We start from the raw sequence: 14,906 nt of genomic DNA, 5'->3' as shown, positions 1-14,906 counted from the left end.
TGAGGAGGGAGCTGGGCTGGGAAGCCGGATGGCTGCAGGACACTGTAGCCCAGTGAAATGGGTGGGGAAACTCTCTCCCCTCTGCCTCTGGCTCCACAAAGTGGGTTCCCACCTCTGCTGCCTATACGCACAAATCCCCCGCTTCCCCAGCCCTGCTGATAAACATGCATCTGGGGCTGTTAAAACCTCTTATTTCTGTAATAGCAACTGGCTGGTGAGCACAGGTTTGGGCAGACCTCTGAGCTGTGCTGTGGAGAGCTCACCTGAGAGCGGGCAAGCAACGGTCCAGGTGATCCGGCCTTGTCTGGAGGCTTTGCTGCAGGTCAGTATGACTGTCGCACGTCTCACACCAGGGCGATCCCTCTGCTGTCTGGACAGCCTGAAGTCCCTGAGGTGGTGACAGCCAGCCCATGACACTTTGTGGTGAAACGGGTGAGGGCAGCGTGGCCTGCAAGTTGCCATGGCTGTGGCACTCAGCCCTCTGTCATTCCTGTGCCTCAGTTTCCCTTGTGCAATGCAGGAGTGCTGTCACTGACTTTTGCTTAGAAAGGGGGGAAAAAAATCACGTTTTGGATGTGTTGAGGAGCTAGAAGTGGAAAGCTTTCTGTTTAATAACACCTGGCAATGAGAAGTTTCAAAACAAAATCAGGGAAAGGGAGGGGGACAGTTTTCAGTGGAAAGGTTTGTGTATCAGCAGTGTGGATCTGTTTTGATATTAAGAATCTGGACTCACTTTTTCTTTCTTATTATCACTGGCATTATTTATTTCTATCTGATTTAATTAATGAAGAGCCTGTTGGTTCCCGTGTTGAAGCAGGTGTTCCGCGTCCTTCCTCTTGGCAGGCAGTACATGTGCTCAGCTCCAGGCACAATGGCAGCTTCTTGGCCAACATTTGGTGGGGGTAATTGAGGACTGCTGGGACTTACTCTACTTCCCTGCAGGTGCACAAGCTGGCATATGATTTCTGACCAGCTATATCCATTGCATGTGTGTGCAGGCAAGGGACTATTGCAGTGAAAGGCACTGCAGAGGCAATGGTACCACTGTGTGAAGATCTGCTTTTTAAATCAGCCCTGCAAGGGATGCTTAGCTTCATGGCTGTTGCCTGACACTGTGTTTTCTTCCTGGCCATAAGCCATGCCTCCTGCCCCATCCCACCAGCCTTCCAGTGCCTTCCTGAGAGCAACTTAGCCCAGCTCAGTGCCCATATTGGGGAGCTCTGAGACAATGCCGCTGCTTTCTTAGCCTTTTAAATCACAAGGAATTAACTTGGCATTCAGGAAACACAGGAAAGAGAGGCAACACCACCTTACCAACACCCCTCTCCCTACCCCCAAACCCATGAAAGCATCTGTGAGGGTATTCCACAAAGTAGTGGCACTCACTCTGTGTTCAACCTGATCCTGCCAGGGAGCAGAAGGGAATAGCGTATCGCTTCCTGCTGGCTTTGGCAATGATGGCACAGAGAGCAAGTGTTCAGACCTGTACAGGAGCAGCATGGAGATCCCACAAGTCTAGTGAATTGGCCAAAGATGTCTCTCAGGCCCAGAAGCTATTTCCAAGAAGTTCTGTGTCTTGAGATGGTAGGACTTTGTGCAGCATAGAAGTGCGTTGCTGCTGTGACCATTAGATGTGTACCCAAACAGCAGCACGTGCCTGGGGAATTGCAGAAGAGTGAAGAAAAGAAGTAGAAACTGACAGTGTGACAAGGATGCAGCAGATATGGATGAGTAACAGAACAGTGGAGCTAAGCAGAGCACTTGCTAGGACAGATCTAGGCACCAGGGAGGGGAAACAGAAGTACCACTGGTCCAGAGCAGGGTCTTACTGCTCCTTCAGCCCAGTACATGCGCCTCATGGGTGGGGAAGATTTCACTGAGGACATAATTCTGTAGGACAGGGAAAGAGGAACTGGTCTGGGGGCTCCTGGCTCACGTGCAAGATACTTCTGATATACTCAGAATGACAAAGGTTTGCAGATGCTACTGTTGCTTTTGCTCAGCTTTGCCCCGTTCCCCAATAATTTAATAATTTACAAGCCTTTGTTTACATACTTTAATTTACAAGCATAATTTACAAGCCTTTGTTTACATACTCCAGGCTTTAAGCACTTGTAATTTTGTGGCCTGCCCCACACACCCTAAAAACTTGTCCTTAACAGTTATCTCTAGATTTGAAACTCCCGTAAAAACAAAAACAACTGGTTTCGGCTGCTGTGCCAAATAGTGTCTCTCCATAAAAAGGAGACTGATTTTTCTCTCTGGGTAAAGTAAAAGGTTACAACAATATTTAGTTTGAACTTTCTTGAGATCAGGCATTTATTTTCTCTCACTCTCTCAGTGTGTACATGTGTACATGGAAAGTACCTTGAAGTGAGTCAGCATTACTCAAAGTGAATCATTGGTCACTGCTTCCCTGGGACATTCATTCAGTGTTGCATGCAAGTTTTCTCTTCCTTCCAAGCCAGGATGGGATTATTTGTGCTGCTTCCAGACTGCCGTAAACATTAAGGCACTGGCTTAGAAACCAAACAAGGGACTATCTCATACCCACTGGTATCTTGAGGGAAGGCTTGATAATGGACCACTACTACAGCAGTAACGAGAAATAGAAATGTTTTAATCTCCTCTCCAAAACAAGAGGCTTGCCTCCATCTGGTTCAGCCTACAGCATCATGGAAAAGTTTGTTGCCTCATGAAGCAGTAGTGTCTCTGAATAGCAGCAGCAGAAGTGTCAGAGCTCTTAACTCTCTTGCTACCATTAGATCAGGCACCCTCTCAAGTCCCAGGGTAATGTGGATTTTGAAGTGAATTTGGAGGGCACCTAAGAAACACAAAGGAAAGAGAAAGATCTGCAAACCAAGAGCTTTGGAGAAGCAGGTTTAATTTCTTATCTGGTGTTTACTTCAGATTCAATTCTCAGGGCACATACTGGTATGCAAAGATAAATTTCTGATACTTCAGATAAATTGTCCTTGTCAGGGACAATTTCAAAGCGTGTATTTTCTCCAGCAGCTGCTTCACTCAATTCATTCCATGGACACAGGAGCTGTTAGTCCTTCTTTTTAACAACTGCCTGTAACACTGTTTGGAGGCTTTTTCTTCCCATTTCAAGCAGCCACAGCCTTTCATTTCAATCAGGTTCCAACTCTGAAAATAACCTCCTGGGGTGGAGGTTCTGTGTCTCCCTTTTAGCAGTCTTCTCCCCCTCCAGCAAAAAGTGGTGAAATTGCCCTGTCTCAGGCTTGCAAGCAGCAATGCCCCAGCATCACTCCATTGGCCATGGTAGCCCCCTGCAACAGCCAGGCTGTCTCTGCCAGGGCTGCTTGCATGGGTGACACCTTGATTCTTTCCAGGGGAGGTCTAGCATGATGCTTTGAGAATCAGGGAGGAAGGAGACCATGTCTTGTCTCACCCATAAGACTCCTGGGCCTCACAGGCCCTGGCCCAGGTGGCAATTACTCCCTGATTCCCTGATGTTGCTTCTCTGGCTCTATAGAGTCCAGCCCTTCTTTAGATAATTTGCTGCACGCATCAAAGGGGATAACCAGTGGTGTAATCTGCCTCCTCTGGCTTTAGAGGGCATTCATGATGGGAGTGCTGGTCTTGGAGTGATGCTGCCTTGTACTTGCCACTATTTCCACTAAAACTGAAGTATGGAAGAAACCCCAAATTTGGTTTACTTTGTCAGATGCAAGTGACCCTATTTTGTGGAGAACAAGTGAAAAGTATGAGCTTTTGTGCGTTTTCAATTTCTTCAAGCAGTTCCACATTCAATATGAATGCAACAAAGCACATTTGTGTTCAGTGTATGGTGAGGGAAAGGTATGTGCGTGGATCTGCTGGTTCAGCAAGCCAAGGCTGGTGCGAGAGCAGAGACCATGGGGTGTTTTGTTCTGCTCAGGTCAGCCTCAGTGGCTCCACAGCACTGCCTGCTACTCCAAGATGCATGGGATAGATGGGCAATTCTCGCAGTGGGTAGGCACCCAGCTAGTGCCTCTCAGGAACCCTCCCCCTGGCCATCAACTTAAATCATGTTCAGTCACCCCTGCAGTTTTGACTCCTTCAAAAGGTGTTGCAGCTAAGGATGGAGCCAGGGGCTTGGAGGGAGCATTCAGGAGTGAGGCCAGCTGAAGCTGGCCATGGAGGGTGGCTAGGGGGGATTTCCCCTGCTAGCTGGGCTGTTTCTCTCCTCCCCTCTTGCCAGCCCCATGGGGGCTCACTCGGGAGCTGGAGGGCTGGAGCAGCTCCCTGTGCCTGGTGCCAGCGGGAGAGGGAAAGGCAGCCATGAAATCTCTGGAGCTTGCTGCTGTTGGCTGGAGGGAGATTGAGGAAGAGCCCTGCTGGTGAGTGGCTTGGGGAAAAAAAAAAGAGAGAGGGGAAAAAAAAAGTTAAAATAGGGACAAGAATGCTGGCATTTATGAATGACTTGGCATAGCATCTACTCTTGGACGCAGTAACTGACACAGAGTTTCCAGCGGTCTCACGTGTCCAAAGGAGAGTGGCTAATATGCCCAAGATGCCTGTTGCTTTAGTCACTTCAGTTCCGGAGAAAGGCTGGGGGGGGGTTGGAACATCCTTTACAAAGATTTTTAAATTTTTTTTTAAAGAAACTGGTTCTGTGCAGGCTGTGAAGGGACTACACCTACGGAAGTGATGTTAGGACAGCCTATCTCTGCTGTATGGAGAAAGGCATGGGGTGGACCAGCACTTACAGTCTTTAACCTTTGGAAATTCAGCTGAGTTGCTGAAAAATTTGTATTCCTGGTTTTGGATATGGGCCACTATCAGGCACTATTTACTCTCTTGTTTTGCTGGGGGCAAAGCCTGCTTTGTGCTTGTAAAGCAGCTGAAAGCAACAGCAACCTCATCATAATAGGATCATCCTGGATGCTATGTGTTCATATAATGAAATTGAATGAAATTGTTTCTTCAACACACTGATATTGGATGCAAAGGCAGCCACAAACCCAAGAGTCAAGAAGCTTTGTCAGCTGAGGTTGTGAAAGCAGGAAAAGGGAGAAATCCAGGTGATCCTTTAAAGATGGGGACACTGTGGGAGAAGGCACTGTGAAAGCCTGTGCTTGGTTCACCTGGGAACGGGTTTAAACTAAATTAAAGCACAAGACTATAAATAAACCTGAAAGCCGGATACCTAAGCCCCATTTTGAATCAGGTTTTGTGATGACTGAGAAGGTAAGAGAGAGTAAGTGAATCTAACCACAGAACCACAGCTTTTGATGACCTTGGCTGTAAAGAGGGCAAGGCCTTAGGGGGAGGAAAAAAAAAAATTCCTATTGCTTTTGGGTGTGTTGTGGCTGACTGGGATTTATTCAAGCAAGACAGGTCTTGCAGGATGGGATGGGCAGAGTAGGGGATGTAGAAGGACATCAGTAAAAGTAGGATTAAGGTCAAACACAGGACTAAAAAAGCTTGTGAGTGTCTTAGAGGTAAAGGTGAGGGGATATTAACAATCCCTCTGAGATATTCTGTAAAACAAGCAAAAAAAGTCTGCCCACTCCAAAATGAAGTTCTTCAATAAGAAATTTTACTAAGCAGAGATGCTGCTGCATCCTTCCCAGAGAGAAAGTTTTATAAAGAGCTTGTAAAAGGGCCTTTTGATAATTCAGTATCTTTACTATATGCCACCATAAGAGACTGCTGTGCTAGTGACCCTCCATAGTTTTTCTAACCACAGACCAAAGGAGGATAATGACATATCTCAAGATCCCTTGAAATAGTGTCTTACTTTTCCACATCCAGAATGTTGCAACTGTAAAACATAGTGACCTAACAGATTTTTTCATGAGTAGCAGTATGAGTTCTCTATCTGAAGTGCATATACACTAAATTGAGTCAAACATCCTAAATCTTTGTGGCACAAGATGCCTCACGGTCTTTGACAACCATCCAGGCTTACACCTTCTGAGGAGGTGGGTATAGAATTTAAAGCAGGTTAGACCCTCTGCTGAAAGATACAGACTTTTGCACACATGCAATCCTGTTAAAAAGTTAACTTACTGCTTTCTTGTCAATCTTTTTAATGAGATGCCATTAGATAAATTAAAGAATAATTTCAATTTTTAGCCAATAGTAGTGGCTAAACTATTTTTTTGGTATTATCTTACAGGTTTTCTCCAGTAGGTAGAAAACAAGACAGAACCTTGATCACTGGCATTTTTTGCTATAAAATATCATCAAATGGAGCTGCCAGCTCACAAATCTTTATGTTCCTAGGGTCATCTGCACAAGGTCACACAACAATGGACCACTTTTATGTTCTCTATTGTTTCCACAATCTATTTTTAAATGCAGTGAAAGCAATGAAATTCACACTCTCTCTCATTAGGAGATAGTCCACAGACTAATATGTGATCAGAATGCTTATTTTGATTGCTGTGAAGATGTATTGATTACATTGCAATTGTATCTGAAGATTCTGACTGGGAATTTGTACCTGAAAGCTGATGACAAATGTGGTTTTCTTTGCTTGGCATTGTTTCTGACTCTGCTTTTCCAGCTTGTCTCCAAAACCTTAATTCTACAGTATATGTGTTTTGCAGTTATGTTCAGAATGCACAGTGTTGGTGATACTGAGAAAGAGCCAGCTGACAAAAGTTTTTTTCCATTGGACAAAAATATTGAAAACATTTTAAGCTTCCTCAAGATCATTCTTATTTTCCTGTCCTCTGTCCCAATTTTCTGTCTGAAAACATGCACACAAACAAAAGGTTACATTCATTCTCTTTATGATTCTGACAACTTAAAATCTTTGCACATTTAGATAGAATCAACAAGTGTTATTGAAACACTTCTGGTTCTAGGTGTCCTGCATACAGCACTAGGAAGGGGTAATTGTTACTTCTTTACCTTTTTAATGGAAATTTTCTTGTAGACTCACATTTCCAGCAGACCTGTTCAGAAGGGTATAGGTTAGTACTGCAGTTGCCCAGCCAACAAGTTCAAACACAGCTATGAAATGTACACGGTATTAAGGTATGGGCAAACCACAGACTTATAGAACAGAATAGCAATGTCATCCATTTTGCTCTGCATTTCTTTCCTAGCAGTTCTTAACATTTGGTTTGCTTTTTTGGCTAGTGCCAAGCACTGAGCTGACATTTTCATGAAACTGCCTGTCATCGCAACCAGGCCTCACTGTAATTCTTCTCTGTTTTTCTTACTGCCTCAAGAAACTTTGTACCACCAAGAAAACTTTACCTCCTTGCTTACCTCCTGTTTTCCAGGTCACTTATAAAGTGTAGAAAAGCACAGGTCACAAAGCACAGCTGTAGGTGGGTGACCTGCTTCCTTTGCAGGAATTGACCATTACCTGAGATCTTCTGTTTCCTTTTTATGAACTATTTATACTTGTCAAGACTATCCCTTCTGTACCATGGCTGCTGAGTGTCCTTAGAGGCCTCAGGTGAAGGGATTTGTGAAAAGCTGTAAGAAATCCAAGCAGACTGTATCATGTAAATGGCCCTTATGCAAATGTTTGTTCATCTCTTCAAAGACCTCTAAGAGGCTTGTAAGAAGGGACTGCTCTTTACAGAAGCCATGCTAACACTTCTCAATTAGATTTTATTTATCCAGGTGCCCTCTGGCTTTGCACTTCATTGTAGTCTCTGCTTTTTGGTATTGTCAGACTAACAAACAGGCCTGTAGTTTCCTGCAATCTTAAAAAAAAAAAAAAGGTCAACATTCAGTCCTCCAGTACCAAAGTTGTTTGATGTGAGAGGTTACATATGCTGTTAATAATTCAGCTATTCCTTCCTTTGGATTGCTTGGTGAATGCCCTCTGCTTTGTTGACTTGTTACTGTTCATTTTGTCAACCTGGACTGTGACTTCTTCCACAGCAACTTCAGTCTTGGAGAGATGCTCTGGTGAGTTGCCCCTTCATTCCTTCCTTTTTCCCCAAAAGAAAGTTCTCTTGTGGGCATGACACCAGTTTTTCTGTGGTTCATGCTGGTGCACAGCATTCATTTAACTTCCCCGCAACATTCTCCCCTGTTCTCAACCCTCCTCCCACACCCTGGCTGTCAGTTGGACCTATTTATTTTGCTGAATAGCTCCTCATGATGCAGAAAGAGGGTTTAATAAATACCTCAAGTCCTTTTGCTGGTCTCTTCTCTTTTTCACCTGCATTTCTGCATTTAGTGCCACAGTTACTTTCCCCTTTACATGCTTTGCCTGGAAACAACTTTAGCTTTTAGAATTCCTAATTTTTCTGTTTAACCACATTGACTTCCTTAAGCTCCTTACTCTTTCAGAGGAATTTAGATACAGCTGAATAACTGATAAATGTGACAGTCATACTGAAAGGGACTGCCACAAGCTCAGTCATATAAGAGGAGACTTGAAGGCAAAACATAAATGCCTGCTTATCTTTTGTTCTGCTTTCCCTTTGCTCCCTGCACCACGCTGCGCCCCCCATGCAAAAAAAAAAAAAAAAAAAGTTCTTTTTTCCAGATAAAGTAGTTTACAAATATGGTGTCCTTATTTCAACCAGGTGCATTTCTGTACTTCAGCAAACAGGTCTGGGCTAAGGAGAAAAGGCTGATCACAGTAAAGTGATGCTGATATGACAGCATTGGAGTCCTTGCCTCAAGTTCTTCTCTGGTTTATGAATCTCATGTGTCTCATAACCCAAATTCAGTGCTTCCCTTTTCTTCCATTTCCCCACTCCTTCCCCATCGTTCAACACACTGTAGTGTGGGAGCTGAGTGGCCTGCCTGGCTGCTGCTGCTGTGTGTCACTGATGGTCCTTACATAGGACTGCAGAGCCATTATGGTTTCCAGTCAAATTGCCTGCATCCATTTAAGCTGTGGCTGCTACTGTAAGAGGTGGAGAGATTTGTTTATTCCTCCTTGACCCCAGGTCTGCACCATTTGCCAGAAGTCCTGTTCTCCATTAGACAGAATTCCTCTAAATCAAAGAATGACCTGAATAGCTTAATTGACTTTGGAGATGGGCTTATAATGGAAGTGGCGATGGCGAGAGAGGTACATAAGCATTTCTGTTTGAACAGAACAGTCATAGAGTTAAAACACTAGTGGTCAAAGAATATTGGGCACCTAATTTCTTCATATACTTAGTCTGCCTTAAATAGTCTTTTACTTTAGCTGTCTCCACTCTGTTGATAAATTACAAATTTCCTTCACTTACACACTGTCACTGAAAGCACTGATTTCTTTTTTTTAATAGATACATAAAATGTGTCTAATAAAAAGTTAATCACTATCCCAAAGCAATTTCCCACAGAAAAAAACCCACTCAGCAAAAATATATTTTTCTCAATTTTCTTCTTTTTTATAGGGAAGGTGTTTTATATCTCTTCTCTCCTCCAAATTTTTAGAACAAAGTTTTGAGGTAAACATGCTAGTTTGGGGAAAACCTAAAATGAGTCATTATTTCTTTCCTCTGCCCCTTTAATTCCATTTTTTTTGCACAATTTTCTTTCATTTTCCAGTAATATCCAGAAGAAGACAGGAGAGTGAGTTACAGAGAAATACCAAATTAAGTTTTCTTCCTGCAACTGTGAAGGGAGGGCCACTAAATTCCTGAAGTCCTCATTTGGAGGGCATTTGTGGAATTTGTAGGGAAAATACTTCTCAGTTCTTGATCACGCTGACTCTTTGCTGCCTAGGAAGAATGCAGCTCAAAATGCACCTAGCTTTGTATCAGGCTGGTCTTGGTTTATCCCTTCAGCTCGGTTTTCTTTATGTTGAAGTATCTGCCTGTTGTTCTAGCAAAAGACAACCTTCCGCATGAGCTGCTGCCACTTTTTCCATTGCTGTTGTTTCTGTGAGTTGCTCCTCAAGAATGGTTGAATCTGGTGACACCTGTGCAGAAAGGCTGTTACTTGGTTATATTCATGGCATCATGTGTATTGAGGATGCTCATGGAAGAGATGATGAACACCTAGGAGCACTGAAGATCTAACTGTTCTTTAAAGCTGTGCTGGTAATAGGTGACACAAGCCAAATGGTGATACTAATACCTCCCCATGCTACCTGTGGCCATTTCCCCATAGTGCAGGCAGTGGAGATACTGTGGAGGAGGTCAGCCATCATCTGAAATGCATGAGGGAGACAAAGTGACTCAAGCTCCCCTATGCAGCATTGCAGGATGAGGACCCTCTGTCACAGCCAGGTAAGACCTGAGGCACTTGGAGCAGAGTGGTACCTTTGCACCGGGAGACTGGCACCCTTGCAGCTCACAAGGGAAGATGTTTGTTGCTCGAGGACTGCCTCCTCACCTGGGAGAGATGGTGGTGTTGTTTGGGTGATGGCAGACCATGCTGGAGGGCCATGAAAAGCATGCAAGGGGCTGTGCGGAGAGCAATGGAGCTGGTAGGCTCCAGGAGAGACCCTTTGCTGGCCAGGGTACTGACCCAAACCATCCTGTGGTAGCTGAGCTCAACACCTTTTCTGTGGACTTATCCTAAGGCATGAGGCACCTCACCCTGGGCACAAGGTACCCAGATGTGACAGGCCCAGTCCTGCCATGTCGGAGGGACCACAGGTCCCAAAGGTCCTAGACATGGTCTGCTGCTGTTGCCTGTTGTCAGCAGGTTTGGCTCCCTGGAATGCAGGGTAGAGCTCGGCAGTGCCAGAGACAAGCACTGCCATAGGCCATCAGCCTTGCTGTTCAAACAACATAGCGGGTTGGACCTGTCTTGATGAAGTGCAATACGAAGAAGGAAGAACTGGCCTCCTGCCCAGACCAGGACAATGCAGATTGAATCACTCTCACATTTCTCCCTGGCTTGACTTTGCATATGCAAAACGACCCACAGTGGGGGGCTTTGCTATGTGCTTATGCCAAAATAGAGATTCTGTGGATGAGCAAGACTCCTGACACCTCCTGTCATGACTTGTGGTTGGGTCAGCTGTGCAGCTCTTTGTTGGCTGTCAAACACAGATCCAGGAATGAATTCTTGTCTCATTGTCTTTAACTGGTGTGGTGTGCTTTCTGCAGCACTGCAAGAAAAGCCCCTCAGTTACGTGGTTGTGTGCCAGTTCAATGGGTCTGCACCGTCTTTCTAAGTCTTGCAGGATTCCCTTTTTCCACCAATTGTTTCTTGATCAGCAAGCTATTTGGAAAGTAAGGACACTTTCGCACCACTTTCACACAATCTGCCTCAAAGGCCTGAACATCTGTTAGGACTGTTGGGTGCAGCTGTGGTATGAATAGTCAGGATGGTGTCTGTCTTGTGTTTTCTGGCCAATTGGAAGATTCTAGCCAATGTATTATTAACTTAATGTTTTTGTGTTGGATAAGGAAAACGAAATGTTTTGTTCAGAGATTTTTTCTTATTTTGCCAGTATTTTGAGGGAAGACCTGTTTGTAGGACCTAGCTTCCACATCAAGAGATAAGAGGTTTCAGTAATCTCTGATGGTATTTTCCTTTATGAAATCTCTCTCTCCCCCTCTCTCCCTTGTTTGAGGCTTTAAGAAGAAATGCAGGCTTTTGTATTTTCTTCTTTCATTATGAAAAACCAAAGTCCAAATCTGTTAGTGACTTGGCAGCTACATTGTTGTACAAGGTGAGCAAAATGAAATGTAACAAAAGCTAATATAAAAGGTTTTGTTGAAGGGTGATGGTGGGGGAAATCTATATGCAAGAGTAGGAAGTAATGACCTCCTGAATGAGGTTGTAATCAGCAGTTAATTGCAGGTAGGTGTTTTATAAGGATTGGAAGTATCGCGCTGCCCTCTGATAAATCTGAAACAAGTGATCAAGTCTCAGAGCCCTGCATTTGCAAGTAATGTCTGCTGTGAAATCCATGCAGATTAGTACTTCCATTGTTTGCAGCTGGCTCAGAACAGTGCTCACAAGCAGAGCATCATAGCCTTGCTCTAGCTGCAATGTGTGTGCACTTCAGATCCTGTTGTCTTGTTCTGTACTGAGTGTAGGTTTTAGTTTATTACATCTTCTGTACAACTGTCCGTGTGGAAAAGAACCTGTGCCTCTGAAGCATTAAAAAATAAAACAGTAACAATGCAGACCCTCAGGTTGTTAATCTGGAGAGCTGTTCACAGAACAGGTCAAATTGATTTTGTAGATTCCTTAAATGAAAAGGAGTACTTAAGGGTGAGCTAGGATATCTGAGGTCCCCTAAGACCTACCTTATTTGTACTACTAATTTGACTTTTTTCCTCATTAAACTAAGAGAAACCCAAACCAGAGGTCCAGCCATGTCACGCTAGAATTGTAAAGATAAAGGGCAATCCCTTCTGTGTAGAGCTTCACCTGAATAGGTGAGATTGGAAGGACCAGAAAGGAAAGGGAGACAAGAAGAAGTGGGTCAGCAGTAGTCAGGATTTTGTTCTTAGGTTTCTGGATGCAGGCTAGTTTCCAGTTGTATGGTCTGTAGACAGTAAGTGTCAAATGAAGACTTCATGTCTATGTTCTGCTTCACCCTGGTTATTTACTGTCAGGTGGTTGGGGTCCTTAGGTGTCACGTGGAAGCCAGTGCTGCAGCTGCTTTTGTGCATCCATAACTTACAGGTTACTCTTGGCAACCATCAACTCATGTGCTCTCACAAACAGAAAGCTGTCTTGGCCTGTCATTGGTGGTGGAGACCTTGTTTCAAGGTATCGTTTGGATTTGAAAATGCTACATTTGGGGGGAGGGGCAGGAGATGGGGCAGTTCCTTAATTTTACTGCAGTGGTACAGGGCATAGTCTTTGGCAGGTGGCTGCTGCTGCTATTATACAGAACTGACTTCTATTTTTGTTTTTCTTTTTTCTCTTCTTTCTTTCTCTTCTTTTTTTTTTAATGTTTCCTGTGAACTGTTCAAGGTTTAAGTCAGAGCCTGTATTGTTTTTGCTTGATTTGGCTTAGTCTGAAGCCCCTGTCATCTCTTAATTAAATTATTTTACAAGGGGGAAGGGGTGGTGGTGGGAGAACACATGGCACCACAGAACCAGAGAAGGTGTTTTGTGATTAATTGTCTCACTGATTCCAAGTTTTTTTTTGTTTCAGATTTTTCTCTCCTTTTGCCCTAGAGCCTGCCAACAGCTATGCAGGGCAGCAGGTGCTGAGAGTCGAGCTGTGCTTGGAGAAATGGCTTCATGGTACTTGTCCTTCTGGGAGAGGATTCGGTTTTCATTTCCAACTTCTCCAGTTCAGGTCAGCAGTGTGCAGCCTTGGGAGGAGCTGGGAGGAGTGGGAGCCTCTCTGATGTATTGCAGCAGTCTGCTCCTCCTCTGATTTCATGCATGATTTACAGCATGCTGAACACCCTTCTGTCTTTCTGACACGTCTCCAAGGCCCTCTTCATCGTAGTATCTGAACACTGTGTGATCTTCAGTGTTGTTATCCTCCCAGAACAGGAAGAAGACCATGTTTCAACACCTGCACCTTTCCAACATCCATAACCTTTATCATTTTCTGCATGCTACCATTTACTTTTCAAGGAGGTTGGGTCTTTATGATCAAAGTCCTGGACATTTTTATTATGTAATCACAAAGTGAGCTGACAATGAAAATCTGTATTACATTAGGGCCTGTAGAAATGCAGATTAAAAAATGGTCCTTATCTTGGAGATGTTACAATTCCCTCTGCAAGGATCCACTTAGAGGGAAAATGAATTCCAGAGAGGCTGGCAGGTGGGGTCTGTGCGAGTGCGTGAACATGGATGTGCTTGGGTGCTCTGCTCCTGAGGAAGTGAGTACTGAGAAAGCAGTATGAAATGGCATGCTTATGAGAGTTTGTTGCTACAGAGCTGGAAGAATAAATAACACTGCTGAACATGAATTTGTCCTAGTTTGTTTTTAAGGCAGAATACTTTCAAAGCAATGTAACACTTTCTCATAAATACGAGGCTGTAAATCCTTCACTTGAAAAGGGTTCCCATACCCATATTTCAACCCCAGGGGTGATGTTTTCTATGATGTAAAGCTTTTTCTCTTCTATTGAGTCCCCATGTCCCATTTGTTGCAGGCGGGATTTGTGATCCCACTTGCTCACTGAAGACACTTGTGGCATTGCGGAAAGAAACTTTTCCCTGGGAATCATCCCTACTAACAGCGATGGCTGTTCTGTGTTTGAATCTGCCTGTCCTTGTAAGATGTGTTTGCCAAAGAGGAGATTTTATATGTGCAGAGGGAGCACTGGAGTTGTAACTTCCTGGCACTCAGCTTTGCAGGCAGTTCTAAGAAAACACATCCGTGTGCTTTCACATCATGAAAGTGATGTGGAAAAACTTTGCAACCAATTTGGGTGTATAGAGAAAATTATTGTGATGGGAAAGTTTAAAAACAGCCGTCCTGGATGATCAGAAATGCTCAGTAGATATAGATAAAGGACCCATGGCCTGTTTCAGTTTTTGTCTGGTTTTTTTTGTTTTTTCTTTTTCCTCCTTGAAGGGGCTGGAGGGGTTTACACTTCTGGCAAAGAGAAAAAAGGTATCATAAGGTTTGAATTATTTTGCGCACTTGGAAAAAAGTTTTTTCTTTCAGAGTTAGGGAAAAATATGAAGTGCAAGCAAGTCTCTGCCTATATTTACATATTTTAAAAACTAGAGCCAACTTTGATTAGAGTCTGAATGAAACGGAATACTTGTCAGGCCTTTTTTTTTTTCTGCTGGGAATGAAAGTAGAAGGATAAGTGATTTGTTTTGAGATAATCAGGGCAATGTAATCAGAGTTATGGTAGCAGTGGGAGTCTGAAGTGAAGATCAAAGAGTTTAGGATACTTTAGGAAGGCCCATCAAGATGGTCTTCACACCAGAGAACTTGCAAAGATGGGCGCAATACCTGGGGGAAGGATGAAGCTTTTACTCTCTGACTCAACATATCTTGTCAGAAATGGCAATCTCTCTACTAGGTGGAGAAAGGATAGAAAGCTCTGGTTGATCATCTGTCTAAGGACTGGTGAAAGGTGGTGAGG

At 43.9% G+C, this 14,906-nt stretch overlaps 1 protein-coding gene across 1 annotated transcript in view; it reads right to left on the bottom strand.

The window, feature by feature from the left end:
* LOC104832401 (Krueppel-like factor 4) overlaps nucleotides 1-14,003 on the bottom strand; it is a 117,994-nt gene extending 103,991 nt beyond the window's left edge. Inside the window, exon 1 of the mRNA XM_010568555.1 lies at nucleotides 13,875-14,003. Coding sequence (XP_010566857.1) covers nucleotides 13,875-14,003 — 129 coding nt within the window. The remainder of the gene's footprint in view (nucleotides 1-13,874) is intronic.
* Between the last annotated feature and the right edge of the window lie 903 nt (nucleotides 14,004-14,906).

Source organism: Haliaeetus leucocephalus, unplaced genomic scaffold, assembly GCF_000737465.1.
Source record: "Haliaeetus leucocephalus isolate CR32 unplaced genomic scaffold, Haliaeetus_leucocephalus-4.0 Scaffold249, whole genome shotgun sequence".
Classification (NCBI taxonomy): Eukaryota; Metazoa; Chordata; class Aves; order Accipitriformes; family Accipitridae; genus Haliaeetus; species Haliaeetus leucocephalus.
This window is presented reverse-complemented; position numbering and strand designations above follow the sequence as displayed.